At 39.0% G+C, this 22,838-nt stretch overlaps 1 protein-coding gene across 1 annotated transcript; it reads right to left on the reverse strand.

The window, feature by feature from the left end:
- Positions 1–1,454: 1,454 nt before the first annotated feature.
- On the reverse strand, positions 1,455–2,083 carry LOC136380535 (thymosin beta-4). The gene has a single exon (XM_066348420.1). The coding sequence runs from the start codon at positions 2,014–2,016 to the stop codon at positions 1,882–1,884; it is 135 nt and encodes a 44-aa protein (XP_066204517.1). The 5' UTR covers positions 2,017–2,083; the 3' UTR covers positions 1,455–1,881.
- Between the last annotated feature and the right edge of the window lie 20,755 nt (positions 2,084–22,838).

The following is a 22,838-nucleotide window of genomic DNA, read 5'->3' on the forward strand; positions in this document are numbered from 1 at the left end:
TGAGTTGATTCTTGTGTATAGTGCAAGACAGTAGTCCAGTTTCATTCTTTTGCAGGTGGCTGTCCAGTTTTCCCAGCATCATTTATTGAAGAGACTGCCCTTTCCCCATTGTATATTCTTCACTCCTTTGTTGTAAATTAATTAACCATACATGCATAGGTTTATTTCTAGCCTTTTTATTCTGATACTTATCTATGTTTATTTTTTATAATTCCATACTGTTTTGAGTGCTGTAACTTTGTGATATAGTTTGAAATCAAGAAGTGCTATGCCCCCAGCTTTAGTATTCTTTCTCAGGATTGCTTTAGCTATTCAGGATCTGTTGTGATTCCATACAAATTTTAGGATTGTTTGTTCTATTTCTGTGAAAAATGCTGTCGGAATTTTGATAGGGATTGCATTGAGTCTCAATCTGATTGGGTAATATGGACATTTTAACAATAGTCTTCCAATCTATGAACATGAGATACCTTTCCATTTGTTTGTGTCATTTTCAGTTTCTTTGATCAAAATCTTGTTTTCAGTGTGCATATCTTTGACCTCCTTCATGAAATTTATTCCTAAGTATTTTATTGTATCTGATGCTCTTGTGAATGAGATTTTTAAAATTTCTTTTTCAGCAATTTTATTGTTAGTGTATAGAAATATAACTTATTTCTGTATATTAATTTTTGTATCCTGCAACTTTACTGAATTTGTTGATTATTTCTAACAATTTTTTGTGGCTTCTTTAGGATTTTCTACATATAATATCATGTCATCTGCAAAGAGAGACAATTTTACCTTTTCCTTTCTTATTTGGATGTCTTTATTGTTTTTTCTCACCTGACTGATCTGGCTAGGACTTTCCAATAAAATGTTGAATAGGAGTGGTGAGAGTGGGCACACTTGTCTTTTTTCTGATCTTAGAGGAAAATTTTCAACTTTTAACCTCTGAATAAGTTAGCTATGGGCTTTTCATATATGGCCTTTATTATGTTGAGGTACATTCCTTCTATACCCAATTTTTGAGAGTTTGTATAATAAATAGATGTATTTTTTCAATTGCTTTTTGTGTGTCTGAGATAATCATGTGAGTTTTACCTTTTATTCTATTTATGTGGTTTATCACATTGATTGATTTTCACATATTGAACCATCCTTGCATCCCTGGAATAAATCCTACTGATTGATCATGGCATATGATTCTTTTAATGTATTGTTGGATTCATTTTGCTATTTTTTATTGAGAATTTTTGTATCTTTGTTCAACAGGGCTATTGGCCAGTATTGTTCTTTTTTTGTAGTGTCCTTCTTTGGTTTGAATATTAGGGTAATGCTGTCCTCATAAAATGCATTTGAGAGTGTTCCCTCCTCTTCGGTTCTTTGGAAGAGTTTGAGAAGGATTGACCTTAATTCTTCCTTAAATGTTTGTTAAAATTTACCTGGAAGATCATCTGATCTGTTCTTGGGCTTTTCTTTTTTTTTTTTTTTTTTTTTTTTTTTCAGGTTTTAAAACTTTTTATTTGCATATTAAAAAAATTGTGCATTCCAATAATTAAAATTTTAACAAAAAAAAATGGCACTCTGATTAAACCGCATTGAACAGCCTGCAGGACCCCTTGGACCAGGTTGGTTTTTACTCTAGATTTCCCTGTCCCACCCAGCTTCTTCCTTCACCAACATGCAAGTTCTTTTCCTTCCCTGCCAGCCAGACAGGCCATGGGATGGGAGAGGCAGGTGCGGCCTTCGTTGTCAGTAGTTCTGATGTGAAAAGGGGCAGCACAGTCATTTAAACTGATCCAACCTCTTTGCATCTTACAAAGTTAAACAGCTAAAAGAAGTAAAATAAGAAGGCAATGCTTGTGGAATGTACAGTGCATATTGGCGGGGCGTGCCTCATTACGATTCGCCGGCTTGCTTCTCCTGTTCGATCGTTTCTTTCGAAGGCAGCGGGTTTTTCTCTTGCGTTTCGGTCTTCTTCAATTTCGACTTATCGAATTTCTCAATCTCAGCCATATCGGGTTTGTCAGACATGCTTGCAGAGGAAGCCGAGCGAGGTGCGCGATCCAGAGAGATGTCCGGTCTGCTCAGTGGCTGCCGCCGAGAGTCTGGGCTTTTCTTTGTTGGAAGATTTTTTGATTATTTAATCTCCTTACTCGTTATTGATTTGTTCAGATTTTCTATTTCTTCATGATTTAGTCTTGATTATTGATGGTATGTTTTTAGAGACTTATCCATCTCTTCTAGGTTATTCAGTATGCTGGTATATATAATTGTTCACAGTAGTAGCTTATGATCCTTTGTATTTCTGTGATATCAGTTACAATGTCTCCTCTTTCTTTTTCTTTCTTTTTTTTTAAGTGAGAGAAGGAGAGATAGTGAGACAGACTCCCACATGCACCTCTATCTTGGACCAATACTCAAATTAATTGAGCTATTTTTAGCACCTGATGCTGACCATTGGGACCAAATGAGCTATCCTAAGTGCCTAGGGCTGACACTTGAACCAATTGAGCCACTGGCTATGGGAGGGGAAGAGAAAGAGAAGGGGGAGGGAGGGGACAGAAGAAGACAGTTGCTTCTCTTGTGTGCCCTGACTGGGAATCAAATCCAGGACGTCCATATGCTGGGCCAATGCTCTATCCACTGAGACAACTGGCCAGGGCCAAATGTCTCCTCTTTCATTTATGATCTTATTTCTTTTTTTTCTTAGTCTAGCTGAAGGTTTGTCATTTTTGTTTATCTTTCAAAGAATAAAATTAGTTTCATTGCTATTTTTTTTTGCCTTTATTTCATTTATTTCTACTCTGATCATTATTTTTTTTCCTAACTTTGGGCTTGGTTCTACTTTTCCTACTTCCTTAAGGTTTAAGTAGGTTTTTTATTTGAGATATTTCTTTTTCTTTATGCAGCTGTTTGTTGACAAACATTTCTCTTAAAACTGCTTTTGCTACATCTCATAAGTTTTTGTATGTATTTCCATTTTAATTTGTTTCAAGTTTTTTTTATTTCTTCTTTTATTTCTTTGATAAATTAGGTGTTCAGGAATGTGGTGTTTAATTTTCACATATCCATGCATCTCCAGTTTTCCTCTTGTTAATGATTTACAGTTTGATACCAGTGTATTTATAAAAGATACTCAGTATGTCTTAATTTGGCTAAAACTTATCTTATGATCTGTCATATGAATGATCCTAGAGAATGATCCATGTGTGCCTAAGAAAAATGTATATATATTCCACTGTTGTTAAATGGAATAATGTCTGTTGGGTTCATTTAGTTTAAAATATATTTCAATTCCAACATTTTTCTTATTGATTCTCTGCTTGGATGATCTATTCATCTATTGTTGAAAGTAGGATATTGAAGTTCTTTATTATTATTGTATTATTGTCTACTTCTCATCTTGATAAATTAATCCATTATCATTATATAATGAACTATATGATGGACATCATTGTCTTAATCTTGGGAAATAAGCTTTCAGATTTTCATCATTGAGTATAATGTTAAACTGAGAGTTTTTCATGATGTACCTATTATGTTGAGAAAGTTTCCTTTTATTTCTAGTTTGTTGAGTTGCTATTTTGTAATCATAAAAGGGTGTTGAAATTTGTCCATGCCTTTTCTATATCACTTGGAATACGATGTGAGTTTTTCCTCCATTTTATTAATGTGGTATATCACATTTCATATATTATACCATCCTTGAATTTCAAGAACAATCCCATTGGAAAAACCTTTGGCTGAAATGACTAAGGAAAAGATAGAATTCAAATTACTAAATCATGAAAGTAGGGACATGACTACCAATTTTACAGAAATAAAAAGGGTTATAAGAGTACTATGAACAACTGTACACCAACAACTGGATAATCTATAAGAAGGGACAAATTACTTAAACACAATTTAGAAGAGTAAATAATAAAGAAATGGAAAATTTGAATAGATCTATGACTGGTTTGGGATTGAATTTATAATCAGAAACCTCCCAAGAAAGAAAAGCTCTGGACTGGATGGTTTCACTGTTGAATTCTACAAAACATTTAAAGAAGAGCTAACACCAATTCTTCTCATTCTTCAAAAAAAATAAAATAAATAAGAGGAAAAATACTTTTTAACTCATTCTAGGAGTACAGTATAACTTTGATATTAATGCAAGACAATACACTACAAGAAAACTACATACCAATATACTCCATGCACTCAAATTATTAGCAAGTTGAATTTTCCACTTCTACTTTTCAAAGTTTTATATATTTTTTTAAATAATGAAGGGATGTCAAACACCTTTCTCAAAAAATTAATGTTATATTTGTCAAGGCTGTGGATTTTATTAACAGATTTTAAAACTATTGAACCATCCTTACATTATTGGAATGAATATTGGTAATACTTGAGTCTGTGAAATATATCATTGGTATCTTGGTAAGATTCAATCTATAGATTGCTTTGGGTAGTATGGACATTTTTTTTAAGTGAGAGGAGGGGAGATAGACTCCTGCATGCAACCCGACTGGGATCCACGTGGCAACCTCCATCTGGGTCCAATGCTTGAATCAACTGAGCTATCCTCTGCACCCAGGGACAATGCTCAGACCCACTGAGCTATCCTTAGTGCCTGAGCCCCAAGCTCAAACCAACCAAGCCATCCTCAGTGCTCAAACCAGTCGAGCCACTGGCTGCGAGAGGGAAAGAGACAGAAGGGGGAAAGGGAGGGGAAGAGAAGCAGATGGTCACTTCTCATGTGTGCCCTGTCCGGGGACTGAACCAGGGTGTCAGCACACTGGCTGATGCTCTATTCACTGAGCCAACTGACGAGGGCCAGTATGGACATTTTAATGATATTAATTCTTCCTATCCAATGAGCACAATATATGCATCCATTTAATTGTACATTCTTCAGTTTTTTTCTTCAGTGTCCTACAGTTTTCCGAGCATATGTCTTTTATATTCTTGGTTCAATTTATTTCTAGATGTTTTATTCTTTTTCATGCAGTTGTAAATTGGATTATTTTCTTAATTTCTTTTTTGATAGTTCACTATTGGTGTTTAATAATGCAATGGATTTCTGAATATTAATTTTCTAAATGGCTAATTTGCTAAATTCACTTATCAGATCTAAAATTTTCTTTTTCTGGTGGAAATTTTACGTTTCTCTCTATGTTGTATTATTATATCTGCAAATAATGACAGTCTTTCCAATTTGGATGTCTTTTATTTCTTGTCTGATTGTTGTGTCTAGGATTTTCAATAATATGTTAAATAAAAGTAGTGACAATGGACACCCTTGTCTTGTTCTGGACCTTACAGAAAAATCTTTCAGCTTTTCACTGCTGAGTGTGATGTTAGCTGTGGGCTTGTCATATATAGCCTTTATTATGTTGAGTTCTGTTCCTTTATCCTCACTTTGCTGAGTTTTGTTTTTTTTAATCATGGATGGATGTTGGATTTTGTCACTTGCTTTTCTGCACTTATTGATATAATATGATTTTTATCCTTAATTTTGTTTGTATTATATTATATTAATTGATTGTGCATATTGAACCAATCAGTATTCCAGGACTGACTTCCTCTTAATCATGGTGTATGATCTTTTTAATGTATTGCTAAATTTGGTTTGCTACTAATTTGTTGAGGATTTTTGCATCTGTGTTTATCAGGGATATTAGCCTATAATTTTTTTGTGGCTTTGTCTGGTTTTGGTATCAGGGTAATGTGGCCTCATAAAGTGAGTTTGGGAGCCTTCTCTCCTCTTGGAATTTTCTTGGAAGAGTTTCAAAAGAATAGGCATAAAGTGTTCTTTAAATGTTTGATAAAACTCACATGTGAAGCCATCTGACCTAGAACTTTAGTTTGTTGGGAATTTTTTGATTATTGATTCAATTATTTTTGTACTTATGGGTCTGTTCAGATTATCTGTTTCTTCCTAATTCACTATTAGAAGATTGTATGTTTCTAGGAATTTATCCATTTCTTTCAGTTTGTCCTATTTGTTGGTATATAATTGTTTGTAGTATATCCTTATAATTCATTGTATTTCTGTGGTGTCAGTTGTTGCTTCACCTATTTCATTTCTGATTTTATTTGGTCCCTATCTGTGTATTTCTTTATTTTGAAGAGTCTGATTAAAGATTTATTACTTTCATTTACCTTTTCAAAATGCCAGATCTTGGTTTCATAGATCTTCTTTATTGTTTTCTTAGACTCTAATTTGTTTATTTCTGTTCTGACCTTTATTATTTCCTTTCCTATACTTGCTCCAGGGTTTGTTTGTTCTTTTTCTAGTTCCTATAAGTATAAGGTTAGGTTGTTGATCTGATTTGTTTTCTTGTTTCTTGAGGTAGGCCTGTATTGCTATGATTTTTTGTCTTAGGCCTGCTTTGGCTATGTCCCGTAAACTTGGGGTTGTTATGTTTTCATTTTCATTTGTCTCAAGGTATCATTTGATTCCTTCCTTGATCTCATTTTTAACACATCCATTGTTTAGTAGTATGTTTTCTTAGCCTCATGTGTTTGTGTTTTTTAGTTTTCTTCTTGTAATTGATTTCTAGTTTCATAGCATTGTGATTGGAGATAATGCTTAATATGTTTTTAATCTTCTTAAATTATTGAGACTTGTTTTGTGGCCTAACATGTGATCTGTCCTGGAAAATGTTCCATGTGTACTTCAAAAGAATGTATATTCTTCTGCTTTTGGGTAAAATGTTCTAAAAATATCAATTAAATCCATTATGTCCAAAGTGTCATTTAAGGCCACTGTTTTCTTGTTTATTTTTCTGTCTAGAAGATTTAGCCATTAATGTCAATGTGGTGTTAAAGTCCCTGATATGTCTGTATTACTCTCAGTCCCTCCTTTAATGTCTGTCCATATTTGCTTTATTATTTAGGTACTCCTATGTTGGGTACATAGATGTTTATGAATGTTATGTACTTTCGTTGGATTGATCATTGTGAAATACCTTTCTTCATCTTTTTTTTTGAAACCCTTGTCTTAAAGTCTAGTTTGTCTGAGAGAGATATTGCCACTCCAGCTTCATTTATTCCATTTGCATAAAATATTTTGTCCATCCCTTTCTTTCAGTCTCTGTGTGTTTTTTGATCCAAAGTGGGTTTCTTATAGGCAGCATGTGTTCGGGTCTTGTATTTTTTATACAGTTAGCCACTCTGTGTCTATTGGGGTGTCTATTTAGTCCATTTAACTTAATTATTGATAGGTATGTAGTTAATTGCCATTTTATTTCTTTTTTAAAATTATTTTTGTAGTTCTTTGTGTTCCTTATTCTCTTGGTCTCTTCTATGTTCATACTTTTCTATAGTGTTATGTTTGAATTCCTTTCTCTTTATGTTTTTGTATATCTCTTGCATATTTTTAATTTAGGCTACTTATATTATTATATTAATCCTATATTATTATATTAAACTTATCATTTCTTCATATAGTTTTGTTTTTTATTATTCAGTGAGAGGAGGGAGGCAGAGGGACAGATACCCACATGCGCCCCGACAAGGATTCACCCAGCAAGCCCACTAGGGGGCGATGCTCTGCCTACCTGGGGTGTCGCTCTGTTGCTCAGCAACTGAGCTCTTAGTGCCTGAGGTGGAGGCCAGGGAACCATCTTCAGTGCCCTGGTGAACTTGCTCCAATTGAGCCATGGCTGCAGAAGAGAGGGAAAAAGAGAGAGGAGAAGCAAGAAAAGGAGGGGTGGAGAAGCAGATGGGCACTTCTTTTGTGTTCTCTGTCTAGGAATCATACCTGGGACATCCACACACCAGGCCAATGCTCTACCACTGAGCCAATTGGCCAGGGCCATCTTCATATAGGTTTTTAATTCCTTGTTCTCTCTCTCCTCCTTCTAGTACCCCTATGATGCAAATGTTACACTTGAATTTGTCCCAGAGACCCCTTAAATTATCCTCATATTTCCTGACCAGGACCCAGGTTCGAAACCTCGAGGTCGCCAGCTTGAGTGTGGGCTCATCTGGTTTGAGCAAAGCTCACCAGCTTGAACCCAAGGTCACTGGCTTGAACAACGAGTTACTCGGTCTGCTGTAGCCCCACGGTCAAGGCACATATGAGAAAGCAATCAATGAACAACTAAGGTGTCGCAATGAAAAACTAATGATTGATGCTTCTCATCTTTCTTCATTCCTGTCTGTCTGTCCCTATCTATCCCTCTCTCTGACTCTCTCTCTGTCTCTGTAAAAAAAAAAAAAATTGGATGACGTCAGAGTAATGGCGGGGTAGGAAGCGATTCCTATAAATCTCCCCCAAAACTCAACAAGATCTTCAACCAGAAACAGAAAAACCTATACTTGGAGCCTCCAGATGCTTCGCAATACACCCAAAGGTATGGTCGAGTGAAAAATTGGCTAAATATATAACCAAACCCCGAAGGAAATAGGGAGTAAGAAATGCTCCGCCTTCCTCACTAACCTAAACAGGTCGGCTTTCTCTGGTAACTGTGAATATAGAAACTGAGGCGGGCAAAGGGGGTGAATAGATCCAGGCCACGGCACAAACGGCCGAACCAGGCTGTGGCACGGAGATCCAAGCCGAGGAAAAACTGATCCTGTGGCAACCCGGGCAATACAAGCTAACACTCGCGCCAAACCCAAACAAAGAAAGACAAGCAGGGCGGCCATTTTACCCAGTCTCCTGGTCGGTGTGCGCGCAGTTAGTGGGCGAGAGATTTCTTCCTAGGCCCCGAGAGTGGGTGCCCGTGTTGCCCCACGGAGAGGCAGGGTCAGAGGCCTTTCTGTGGGCCGAGGGCAGAGTCTCTGGGCAGCCCCAGTGCCCTGGGAAAGCCACGCACGGGAGGGAGTGAGAACTAATTCCAACGGTGGAGATTTTCCGTGCTGGAGGGGGTTTCACTCAGAGGAAAATGCGGCTGGCCTCATATCCTGGTTTGCGCGCACAGATAGTGAATGAGAGATTCCTCCGAGTGCCTCGGCAGTGCCTGCCTGTGTTATAGCATAGAGGGGCAGAGTCAGGGGCCTTTGTGTGGGCCAAAGCGGAATCTCGGGCGCCCCAGCGCCTTGTAAAAGCCGCGCACGGGGACGGAGCGAGACTCAATTCCAACGCTGCAACTTTTCCCTGCGGTTGGGGGTTTCACTCAGAGAGTGAGACTGCTGGCTCGGATATCCTGGTCTGCGCGCGCAGCCAGTGAGTGAGAGTTTCCTCCAAGCACCCCGGAAGTGGGCGCCCGCCTGTGTTACCGGACAGAGTGGCAGACAGAGCCAGAGGTCTTTGAGTGGGCGGAGCGCCCGCCTGATTATGCTAGCAGCTCTGACTGACTGAGCCTTACCCAGAGCCCTGTGCTGAGTGGAAATAGAGTGGAGAGTTGCCAGCTCTTTGAGCCTCTTACTATCCAGGCAGAGGCAGCAGCAACCCCATAGCTGGATTATCAGGCTACTAATTGAGGAAGGAAAGACTAGGAGAAAGGCTCCAGGAACACGGACTCTCTCACTGGCGGAGCCTATAAATGCTAATGAGCCTCGACTGCCAACGAGACTAAAGCACAATACATGCTATTGCCATAGAGACTTATCAACTGCAAACCTCTACCTGAGCGTGCCAAAGGGGCAGAACCCGGGGTACAGAGTCACCGACCAGGAAGAGGGAGAGAAAAGAAAAAGCAAGAAGATAACCTCTCAAAATCAAGATTAATCTGCAGACTTTATAACCTATCCCATTTTATTATATTTGTTTGTTTGTTTCTCTTATCTTCATTCTTGATACTTTTTTTCCTCCTCCAATTTGGCCGATTAACTCTCTGCCGGTCTTACTCTCTCCTCTCCTTGAACTACACTACCCATAAGTGTTACATCTCCCATTATCTTTTCTCTTCTCTTCTTTTCTCTCTATGAGAGTTGCACTCCAAAACCCTTAACTCTCTCTCTCTCTCTCTCTCCTTTCTTTTTTCTTATTTTAGTGGTTCCTTCTTTTTTTCTCTCTCTCTCTTTCTTTTCTCCCTCTATATTAGTTTCTTCCTTTCTCCTTTATATCTCCTCTCATTCAAACCTCAATAACAAACAAATTATCTTATCTGGAACTCAAACTTATGTTTGTGGCATTTTGGGGGGGTTTTACTTCACCTTTTTAACTCACTAGCAGTGCTCCCATCCCTGGCTCTCCATTTTATCTAGTTCTTGTTCCACTAAATACAATAGTAATTTTTTAATTTGTCCCCCCATTTTTCCGTTTTCCTCTTATTCCTCTCATCATAACTCTTAGACAACCAACACCTAAAAGCAAATCATTTTATTCTTGACCCAAATTTTTTCCTTATTTGCTTTTTGTGGGTCCATATGCTCTTTTTTCTCTTTTTTTTTTTTTTTTTTTTTTTGCCCCTTTATTACTTTTCCCGAATTCAGGCCCTCCATCACAGGCATTGTTTGTTATAATTCACAGTTCACCACAAGATTTTATCAAGAAAGAGGGGAGAGGAGAGGAGAGGAAAAAAGGAGGGGGGGAATAATTTCCTTTTTGAAAAAAATTTTTATTTTATTTTATTTTTCTTTATTTCATTATTAATTTTTTTATAAAAAAAACTCTTTTCGATTTTTTATTTTTTTTATTATTTTTTTAACTTTTTATTCCTTATTAAATCTCATTAATACTATCAACAAAACCACCCTCAGATGCCATTAAGGAAGAGAAAATCGAATATCATGGATACAAAAGAAAGAGAGGTAACACAGATAGATGAGGAAAAATCTATGGAGAAAAAATTTAATATATTGGAAACCTTGGAGGTAAATGACAGAGAATTCAAGATAGAAATCCTAAAAATCCTCTGAGATATACAAGAAAACACAGAAAGGCAATTTAGGGAGCTCAGAAAACAACTCAATGAACACAAAGAATATATGTCCAAGGAAATTGAAACTATAAAAACAAATCAAACAGAGATGAAAAACTCAATTCACGAGCTGAAAAACGAAGTAACAAGTTTAGCAAATAGAACAGGTCAGATAGAAGAGAGGATTAGTGAAATAGAAGACAAGCAACTTGAGGCACAACAGAGAGAAGAAGAAAGAGACTCAAAAATTAAAAAAAATAAGATAGCCCTACAAGAATTATCTGACTCCATCAAAAAGAATAACATAAGAATAATAGGTATATCAGAGGGAGAAGAGAGAGAAAATGGAATGGAGAACATACTCAAACAAATAATAGATGAGAACTTCCCAAGCCTGTGGAAAGAACTAAAGCCTCAAGTTCAAGAAACAAACAGAACTCTGAGTTTTCTTAACCCCAACAAACCTACTCCAAGGCATATATATCATAATGAAATTGGTACAAACCAACAGCAAAGAAAAAACTCTCAAGGCAGCCAGGGAAAAGAAGAATACAACATATAAAGGAAGGCCCATTAGATTATCATCAGATTTCTCAGCAGAAACTCTACAAGCTAGAAGAGAGTGGACCCCAATATTTAAAGTCCTGAAAGAGAGGAACTTTCAGCCACGAATACTATACCCATCAAAGCTATCCTTCAAATATGAAGGAGAAATAAAAACATTCACAGATACAGAAAAGATGAGGGAATTTATCATCAGAAAACCCCCACTCCAGGAATTACTAAAGGGGGTTCTCCAATCAGATACAAAGAACAAAAAAAAAAACAGCCACAAGTAAAAGCTCCAAGAAGAACACAATAAAACCAAATTTAAACTGTGACAACAACAAAAAGAAAGAGGGGGAGAAGATGGAGATTAACAGTAGCAAAGGACGATGGAGTGCAAAAGTACTCACAAAATAGTTCGCTACAATGAACAGGGTAGGGACCCTTTTCATTACTCAAAGGTAACCACCATTGGAAAAACCACCACAGAAGCACATGAGATAAAAAAGATAGCAACAGAGGAAAGATGTATGGAATAAAACCAAATAAAAACAAAAGATAGAAAAACAAAAGAGAAGGATCAAACAAGACACAAAACTAACAGAAAGCAAGATATAAAATGGCAATAGGGAACTCACAAGTATCAATAATTACACTAAATGTAAATGGATTAAACTCACCAATAAAAAGGCACAGAGTAGCAGAATGGATTAAAAAAGAAAATCCAACTGTATGCTGCCTACACGAAACTCATCTAAGTAACAAGGATAAAAACAAATTCAAAGTGAAAGGCTGGAAAACAATACTCCAAGCAAATAACATCCAAAAAAAAGCAGGCGTAGCAATACTCATATCTGATAATGCTGACTACAAGACAGCAAAAGTACTCAGAGACAAAAATGGCCATTTCATAATGGCTAAGGGGACACTGAATCAAGAAGACATAACAATTCTTAATATATATGCACCAAACCAAGGAGCACCAAAATATATAAGACAGCTACTTATTGATCTTAAAACAAAAACTGACAAAAACACAATCATACTTGGAGACCTCAATACACCGCTGACGGCTCTAGATCGGTCATCCAAACAGATAATCAACAAAGACATAGTGGCCTTAAACAAAACACTAGAGCACCTGGATATGATAGACATCTACAGGACATTTCATCCCAAAGTGACTGAGTATACATTTTTCTCCAGTGTACATGGATCATTCTCAAGAATTGACCATATGTTGGGCCACAAAAACAACATCAGCAAATTCAGAAAAATTGAAGTTGTACCAAGCATATTTTCTGATCATAAAGCCTTGAAACTAGAATTCAACTACAAAAAAGAGGAAAAAAATCCCACAAAAATGTGGAAACTAAACAACATACTTTTAAAAAATGAATGGGTCAAAGAAGAAATAAGTGCAGAGATCAAAAGATATATACAGACTAATGAAAATGACAATACGACATATCAGAATCTATGGGATGCAGCAAAAGCAGTAATAAGAGGGAAGTTCATATCACTTCAGGCATATATGAACAAACAAGAGAGAGCCCAAGTGAACCACTTAACTTCCCAACTTAAGGAACTAGAAAAAGAAGAACAAAGACAACCCAAAACCAGCCGAAGAAAGGAGATAATAAAAATCAGAGCAGAAATAAATGAATTAGTGAACAGAAAAACTATAGAAAAAATTAATAGAACAAGGAGCTGGTTCTTTGAAAAGATCAACAAAATTGACAAACCCTTGGCAAGACTTACCAAGGAAAAAAGAGAAAGAACTCATATAAACAAAATCCAAAATGAAAGAGGAGAAATCACCACGGACACCGTAGATATACAAAGAATTATTGTAGAATACTATGAAAAACTTTATGCCACTAAATTCAACAACCTAGAAGAAATGGATAAATTCCTAGAACAATACAACCTTCCTAGACTGAGTCAAGAAGAAGCAGAAAGCCTAAACAGACCTATCAGTAGAGAAGAAATAGAAAAAACCATTAAAAACCTCCCCAAAAATAAAAGTCCAGGCCCTGACGGCTATACAAGCGAATTTTATCAAACATTCAAAGAAGACTTGGTTCCTATTCTACTCAAAGTCTTCCAAAAAATTGAAGAAGAAGCAATACTTCCAAACACATTTTATGAGGCCAACATAACCCTCATACCAAAACCAGGCAAGGATGCCACAAAAAAAGAAAACTTCAGACCAATATCTCTAATGAATACAGATGCTAAAATACTAAACAAAATACTAGCAAATCGAATACAACAACATATTAAAAAAATAATACATCATGATCAAGTGGGATTCATCCCAGAATCTCAAGGATGGTTCAACATACGTAAAACGGTTAACGTAATACACCATATCAACAAAACAAAGAACAAAAACCACATGATCTTATCAATAGACGCAGAAAAGGCTTTTGATAAAATACAACACAATTTTATGTTTAAGACTCTCAACAAAATGGGTATAGAAGGAAAATATCTCAACATGATAAAGGCCATATATGATAAACCATCAGCTAACATCATATTAAATGGCACTAAACTGAAGGCTTTCCCCCTTAAATCAGGAACAAGACAGGGTTGTCCACTCTCTCCACTCTTATTTAATGTGGTAATAGAGGTTCTAGCCAGAGCAATCAGACAAGACAAAGAAATAAAAGGCATCCATATTGGAAAAGAAGAAGTAAAGGTATCACTTTTTGCAGATGATATGATCCTATACATCGAAAACCCCAAAGAATCCACAAAAAGACTACTAGAAACAATAAGCCAATACAGTAAGGTTGCAGGATACAAAATTAACATACAGAAGTCCATAGCCTTTCTATATGCCAACAATGAAACAACTGAGAAGGAACTCAAAAGAATAATTCCCTTCACGATTGCAACAAAAAAAATAAAATACTTAGGAATAAACATAACAAAGAATGTAAAGGACTTATGTAATGAAAACTATAAACCATTGTTAAGGGAAATCGAAAAAGATATAATGAGATGGAAGAATATACCTTGTTCTTGGCTAGGAAGAATAAATATAATCAAGATGGCTATATTACCCAAAGCAATATACAAATTTAATGCAATTCCCATCAAACTTCCAATGACGTTTTTTAAAGAAATAGAGCAAAAAATCATCAGATTTATATGGAACTATAATAAACCCCGAATAGCCAAAGCAATCCTAAAGAAAAAGAATGAAGCTGGGGGCATTACAATACCTGACTTCAAACTATATTATAGGGCCACGACAATCAAAACAGCATGGTATTGGCAGAAAAATAGACAATCAGACCAATGGAACAGAATAGAAAGTCCAGAAATAAAACCACATATATATAGTCAAATAATTTTTGATAAAGGGGCCAAGAACATACAATGGAGAAAAGAAAGCCTCTTCAATAAATGGTGCTGGGAAAACTGGAAAGCCACATGCAAAAGAATAAAACTGGACTACAGTTTGTCCCCCTGTACTAAAATGAACTCAAAATGGATCAAAGACCTAAATATAAGACCTGAAACAATAAAGTACATAGAAGAAGACATAGGTACTAAACTCATGGACCTGGGTTTTAAAGAGCATTTTATGAATTTGACTCCAATGGCAAGAGAAGTGAAGGCAAAAATTAATGAATGGGACTACATCAGACTAAGAAGTTTTTGCTCAGCAAGAGAAACTGACAACAAAATAAACAGAAAGCCAACTAAATGGGAAATGATATTTTCAAACAACAGCTCAGATAAGGGCCTAATATCCAAAATATACAAAGAACTCATAAAACTCAACAACAAACAAACAAACAATCCAATAAAAAAAATGGGAAGAGGATATGAATAGACACTTCTCCCAGGAAGAAATACAAATGGCCAACAGATATATGAAAAGATGCTCAGCTTCTTTAGCTATTAGAGAAATTCAAATCAAAACGGCAATGAGATACCACCTCACACCTGTTTGATTAGCTGTTATTAGCAAGACAGGTAATAGCAAATGTTGGAGAGGCTGTGGAGAAAAAGGAACCCTCATACACTGTTGGTGGGAATGTAAAGTAGTACAACCATTATGGAAGAAAGTATGGTGGTTCCTCAAAAAACTGAAAATAGAACTACCTTATGACCCAGCAATCCCTCTACTGGGTATATATCCCAAAAACTCAGAAACATTGATACGTAAAGACACATGCAGCCCCATGTTCATTGCAGCATTGTTCACAGTGGCCAGGACATGGAAACAACCAAAAAGCCCATCAATAGATGACTGGATAAAGAAGATGTGGCACATATACACTATGGAATACTACTCAGCCATAAGAAATGATGACATCGGAACATTTACAGCAAAATGGTGGGATCTTGATAACATGATACGAAGCGAAATAAGTAAATCAGAAAAAAACAGGAACTGTATTATTCCATACGTAGGTGGGACATAATAGTGAAACTAAGAGACATTGATAAGAGTGTGGTGGTTACGGGGGGGAGGGGGGAATGGGAGAGGGAAAGGGGGTGGGGAGGGGCACAAAGAAAACAAGATAGAAGGTGACAGAGGACAATCTGACTTTGGGTGGTGGGTATGCAACATAATTGAACGACAAGATAACCTGGACTTGTTATCTTTGAATATATGTATCCTGATTTATTGATGTCACCCCATTAAAAAAATAAAATTATTTTAAAAAAAAAGAATACAATAAAAAAAATTATCCTCATATTTTTGGATTTTATTTTTCTTTTTGATATTTTGAATGGGTACTTTCTGCTACCTTATCTTTCAAATTACTGATTTTATTCTCTGCTTTATCTTATCTGCTGTTGATTCCCTTTAATGTATTTTTTTCATTTCAGTTACTGTACTCTTCATTTATGACTGATTCTTTTTTATGGTTTCTCTCTCTTTGTTGAGGTTCTCACTGAGTTCATCTATTCTTCCCCAAAGTTCATTAAGCATCTTTATACCCAGTGTTTTGAACTCTGCATCTGGTAGATTGCTTGTTTCCATTTCATTTAGTTCTTTTTCTGGAGTTTTGTCTTTTTTTTTCATTTAGGACATGTTTGTCTCCTCATTTTGTTGACTCCCTGTGTTTGTTTCTATTTATTAGATAGATCTGCTATGCCTCCCAGTCTTAGTACAGTGGTTTTATGTAAGTATCCTGAGAGAGCCAGCGGCATAGTCTCCCTGTTTATCTGAGCCAGGTGTCCCTTGTGTGGGCTGTTTGCCCTCATGTTGGAGTTGAGCCTTAATTACTGTTTTCATGCCATTGGGTGGGACTGACTCTCAGGCTAACTGGCTAGGAGGGCTGACCATAACTACAGGAGACAAGCTGTTGTACAGGGATTGATGCCATAGGGTATGATTTGCTTTAGGAGGGCCCTGGTGCCAGCTGAGTCTACCTACCATTCACATATGTCATTTGTAGAGCTTGTTGGGTGGTTCGCTGGTGTAATCTGAAGTCAGCCACTGATTGTATTAGTTCTGGAGCCTTTTCAGAGGTGCTCTGGTGTAGGCCATGTCAGTCATCTTTTGTGCCCAGCTTAGGGCTGTCTGGTGAGGGCTACAAAGTGATCTGCAGTTGGTTACCACCTGTGCTGGGCTTGGAGATGCTTGGAAGAGGCTGCACTATGAGCTGAGGTTGGCTACCACTAGTGCTGAGCTTGGACCCTTTGGTGGGCACCATGAAGTAAGTTGAGGCCAGTTACCACTTGTGCCAGGCTTGTGGTCACTTAGTTGAAGCTATGTTCCAAGCCAACACTGATTGTAGCTAATGCCAGGTTTGGGGCCACCTGATGGAAGTTACAATGCAAGTTGAGACTGGTCACCCTTTCTGGGGTCACTTAGTAAAAATACAGGACATGCTGTGGCCAGTTGCTGTTTGTTTGGGCTTTGTGGGCCTCATAGAGATTTTAGGAAAGTCTGAAGCATGAACCATGGCAGGCCACTTATGTGAAAAAGCCACTGGAAGCAGCTTGGGTCATGCACATGAGTTGGGTGAGGCAGGGTTTCAGGGAATCACCAGGGTAGGGCAAATGGTATTAGCCAGGTTAATGGAGAATTTAGATTTGGTGCTTGCTTGTGCCTGCTGGCTGGGTAAAGCAACAGTGTTTGTGGTCTCTGGGCAAGTCCATGCATAGCCCCTTGAGTGAAATGCTGGGGACCATGGCAGCCCTCTGTTCTACTCAGATGCATTTCCTGCTGGTTTTCACAATCAGATGTTATAGGGACTCTTCTTCCTGGCACTGATGCCCCAGGCTGAGGAGCCCTGTGTAGGGCTGGGACCCTCACTCCTCAGGGGGTACTTTCATAGTCAAGGTATCCCTCTCCATTCTTAGTTGCCACATCATAGCTGTGAGACCTGTTCATTCCTTGTCTCCTTCCCTCCTACCAGTCTCAGGGCTTCTTCTTTGTGTCCTTGGTTATAGGAATTCTGTTCAGCTCACCATCAGGTGTTTTTCAATGATGTTAGTTTTTTAATTTAGTTGTAATTTTGACATGGTCATGGGAGAATGTGAGCACAGCATTTACCTACTCCAGCCATCATGACTGGAAGTCAGTAATACTCTCTTGACTGCTGTTACTTCATAAAAATTTTTTGGTTTTTTGTTTTTTTAGGTGAGAGGAGGGGAGATAGTGAGGCAGACTTCCGTATGTATCCCAGCTGGGATACACCCAGTAACCCCATCTGGGGCTGATGCTCAAATAACAAACTATTTTTAGTGCCTGAGGCTATCACGCTCCTATAGAGTTATCCTCAGCACCCAAAGCCATGCTTGAACCAATCAAGTCACTGGCTGCTGGGGGAAGGGGAAGAGGGAGCAAGGGGGAGAGAAACAGATAGTCGATTCTCCTGTGTGCCCTGACCAAGAATCAAACGTGGGACATTCATATGCTGGGCTGATGCTCTATCTGCTGAGCCACTGACCAGGGCCCATAAAAAGTTTTTAAATTGTGTCATATAAATCTTTCAATTTTGTGCCTCTTTTCCCAGACAGTTTTGTTTCTTTTTGTATTTCCATATAAAGTTTAGAATGAGCTTGTCATTTTTTAGAAAACCAGCTTGCTTGCATTTTGACTGGGATTGTTTTGAATCTACAGATTAATTTGGGGAGAACAATATTGAGTAATCTGATCCATGAACATGACCTATATCTCCATTTATTTAGGGCTTCTTTAATATTGTTCAGTGATGTTTTATATCTTTCACTATATAGTTCTTGCACATATTAGATTTAATTCTGTTTAACATTTTCAATGTTAATATACAAATTGTTTTTTAAAATTAAGTTTCAAATTGAGTTTATATATGGACTTTGTACTCTTGTTAACCTCTATTTGTTTTAAAGCCTTTTTTGTAGATTCCCTAGAATTTTCTGCAAACACAATCCTGTCACTTGTGTGAATAAAGATTACCTTACTTCTTCCTTTCCCATGCATGTGCCTTTTGTTTCTTTTACCTTATTACACTGACCAGAATCTTCATATAATGTGTCTACTGCATTTGGGCTGCTGAAACAAGGGATCACAGACAGGGTAACTTATTAACAAATTTACTTCTCACAGTTCTAGAGGCTGGAAGTCTCAGATCAGGCTGTCAGCGTGGCCGCACGAGGATCCTCTTCTGGGTCAGAGCGCCTGTATCCTCACATGGTGGAAGAGGCTAGGGAGCTGTGTGGGTTCTCTTTTATAATGTCACTAATCCAATTCAAGAGCGACATAATCCTCCCAGAGGCCTCACCTTTATCATCATATGATGGTTTTAGGGTTAGAATGTCAAGATATGACTTTTGGGAAAGACACAAACATTCAGACCATAACACATGTTAAGTAGGAGTGGGGAAGGCAGACATTCTTGACTTATTTTAAACACTGGAAGAAAACATTGGTTTTTACCATTTATACAGTATATGATGATAGAATAAGGTTTTTATAAGAGCCCTTGATTAAGTTGAAGAACTTTCTGTCTCTTGCTAGTTTGCTTTATTCCTTTTTTAAATCATGAGTATGACAAGTCCCAGACCCAGCAGGAGTTGCATCAACGATGCAGAACCCAAATTGTAGACAAGAGAGTTTATTGTAAGCTCCTGAGTGCAGGTAGACTGAGTTCTATAAGGGAGTCAGCCCCAAGCAGGGGTGAGAGCGTTCGTTTTATACTCTGCTGCCTCCTGGCAGTTTCTGTTGAGGCTGGTTACCAGGCATCCAGCCTGGTTTTGTGGTCTTCTGTTGTTTCGGTTCCTGCCCCCACTGGTCATGGATCCTCTGGTAACAGGCTCCTGTTTGGTCAACTTAAAGGTTAAATACAGTTCATCACATACTGACTGAGGAAGGGTTGGGAGGGGGCAGTTTTGAGCTCTGAGGGTACATTTTGCCCTAACATTCCTGTCTTGTTGATTATAGGAAGGAAGGAAGGGAGGGAGGGAGGTGCAGTTTTTCTTTTACTACTTCCTGTGAGGCATCGCAAGTCAAAGATGACCTGGAAGAAAAGAACTCTCAACCTGTTGTGACACTGGCTGGTATCTTCCTTGGGCCTGCATGAGGACAAACTGGCCTACAGTTTGATTGATTAGGGCTCTCAGTCTATCCTGAAAAATTGCTTAAGTAACCAGAGGATGCAGGGCCCAAAGAGGAGGAGCAGGAAGGCACAGAACATGGGTCCTATAAAGCAGTGGTCCCCAACCCCCGGGCCGCAGACCGGTACCGGTCCGTGGGCCATTTGGTACCAGTCCGCAGAGGAAGAATAAATAACTTACATTATTTCTGTTTTATTTATATTTAAGTCTGAATGATGTTTTATTTTTAAAAAATGACCAGATTCCCTCTGTTACATCCGTCTAAGACTCACTCTTGACGCTTGTCTCGGTCACGTGATACATTTATCCGTCCCACCCTAAAGGCCAGTCCGTGAAAATATTTTCTGACATTAAACCGGTCCGTGGCCCAAAAAAGGTTGGGGACCACTGCTATAAAGGGTAGAAGCCAAGTGAGCTTTGGTAGTGCTGCTTGTATATCTGACCAGATGGAGGGAGAGAGGTCTTTTTCGCTAAACTTCTTGAGTCAGGCTGCATTTTCTAAAATACACTGTGTGCGTTCTTTGACCTGTCCAGTGGAATTTATGTAGAAGCATCATGAGGTGTTTGCTACCATGCACATGCCTCCTTTTTTAGCTAATAGGTAGTCTAAAGCTATGTGGTTGTCAATGACCATGCAAACAAGAGAGTCTAAAGGTTTAGAAAGGAGGTAGAACTTTTCACCAGTATTCTAAGCAATAGTGGCCATAGCTGTGGTGATATTTTTTGCTGTAATGGTGTTGTAAGTGATGTCTCCCTCTAACCCCGCCACTGCAGCAGCGGCTATGATGCTGGCAATTCTAAGGCCTATTGTCCTCCTGTGCCTAGGTTTGTAGCTTTCGCGGGTTATAGAGGTAGAGTTAGGGATAAAAGTGATGAGGACCATGTTCTTCGGGATGACAAACCCAATAGCCCACATCCTGCCATTCCAGGAGAGTTCTAAGCACTGAATGGGTAGTCCCTGAGGAGAGGTTAGTTATGTTGGGGATTCCTAGGAACATTAGTCCATATGGGAGGCAAAGCAGCCCCAGGTGTAGATGTAAAGACCATGGGCTGAGGGAGAGATGCTAACCCAAGAGAGGGGTAAGCCATTTCTGGATGAGCAGCCTGGGTATCTACTTATCTCTTGGGAGAGATTGGAATGAAAGAGGAATAATTTCCAGGCCTTTTCAACCTGGCATTGGTTTGTGTCACTGCAGGTCTGATTGCAGGTCAGAACCAGTTGACCTGATTCTTAGGAATAAGTATGCACTATAAGAAGGAGACATAGGCAGATCAGAAGAAAGCAGTAAGGTTTAGAGTTTCCCTTTGTTTACAACTAGTGGTTCTAAGAGTTGTTCCCTGATAGATGTTTGCAGTAGCATCATAACTGCAGCGACAAAGGGGATACCTCAGGGAATTCATGTAATGAGTGTACAGGGGAAGGCATCTGAGGGAGTCTTCGGGTTGGACATAGGGATGGAGGAGGTTGGTATGAAGTACAGTATGTGGAACATGGATGCATGCAGAGGGGCCAGCAGGGTGCTCTGTTGTGATGGGCAGGGAACGGTTGGCCTGACCGTTCTGCTTTCGGTAGGGTGATTTGCCATAGTGTCAAACCAGCTGGCAGGAACCCCTAGCAGGTGTGGGGTTCGCCTGGGGGTGGGTTGCAGGTGACAAAGCCAATGAGTTGTATTTAGATTTTTAAAAGTTTGATGTCCAACTGTCTGGGCCATTCTAAGGATGGTATTATTTTCCCATCTGGAGAACAGGAGTCATAAGTAAGAAGGTGAGAAAGAGTATATGAGGGGTCATGGTTCCTCAGGTATGTGGTAACCCTAAGGGTGGTAGGGGAAGTACTTATCGCCCTCCAGTGGTATGGATGTTCTGCCGGGTGAACTTGACTCTTGACCAATGGATCCAACAAGGGAGTCCTTGTACGCGGCCTGCCATTGGTGTGCTATAAACGACGGTGTGAGAGCCGGTCCACGGGGCTGTAGTTTGTCTGGGGACTGTCGTATTAGAACCTGCCAACCTGCAAGGTTGTCCTCAGATCCCGGCTGGAGTGGCTCTGATAGGGGTATGAGATGGTTAGTGGCTTCATGGAGGAGAGACCTGGTGAGGTTAAGAACAAGGATGTAATCCCCAATTGGGTCCTCTCTCAATTCCAATGGGGGGCCTAAGAGGAAAGATTGCCTATGTGAGCTCAGGTGGGCTATAGAAGGCAGGGGCCTTAGGGATTGCTTGCATCCTCCTGAGCCCAGGGAGAGGACAGCTGTCCAGGGCTGTCTTACCACTGGGTGAGCTTAGTGAGCTGGGACTTAAGGATGGAGTTGGTCTTCTCTACTTTGCACTATTACTGGGGGAGGTAGGGAATGTGAAGGTGCTGGGTGATGTTAAGGGCCTGGGCAGTGGCCTGGATGACCCAGCTAGTAAAGGTGGGCCCGTTGTTGGACTGTAGGGAGTTAGGAAGACCAAACCTAGGAACAATATGGTCTAGTAAAGAACTTGCCACTACACTCAATCCTTCTGTTGTAGTGGGAGATGCCTCAACCCATCCTGAAAAGGTATCAACAATACAAGGAGGTATTTGAGCTTTCTAACAGGTGGCATGTAAGTGAAATCGATCTGCCCTGGTGTCAAGCCCCTGGCCTGATGAGTGGCCATAGGGAAAAGGTGGGGGCCATAGGGCACCCTGAAGGGAGACAGAATAACAGGTTTTGTATTGTCTTGTTATTTCCTGAGGGTGGTCAGACAGCTGCCCGCAAGAAACAAGGGGCTGGAGGAGGGGTAAGAGAGGTCTGTGACTGGTGCAGGGCCCAGAGTATAGAATCAGCTTCCCTGGGCCCAACTGGGGATTACATTCTTGTTCTTAACCTCACCAGGTCTCTTCTCTGTGAAGCCACTAACCGTCTTATGCCCCTTTCAGAGCCACTCCAACTGGGGTCTGAG

Source organism: Saccopteryx leptura, chromosome 9 (assembly GCF_036850995.1).
Source record: "Saccopteryx leptura isolate mSacLep1 chromosome 9, mSacLep1_pri_phased_curated, whole genome shotgun sequence".
Lineage (NCBI taxonomy): Eukaryota > Metazoa > Chordata > Mammalia > Chiroptera > Emballonuridae > Saccopteryx > Saccopteryx leptura.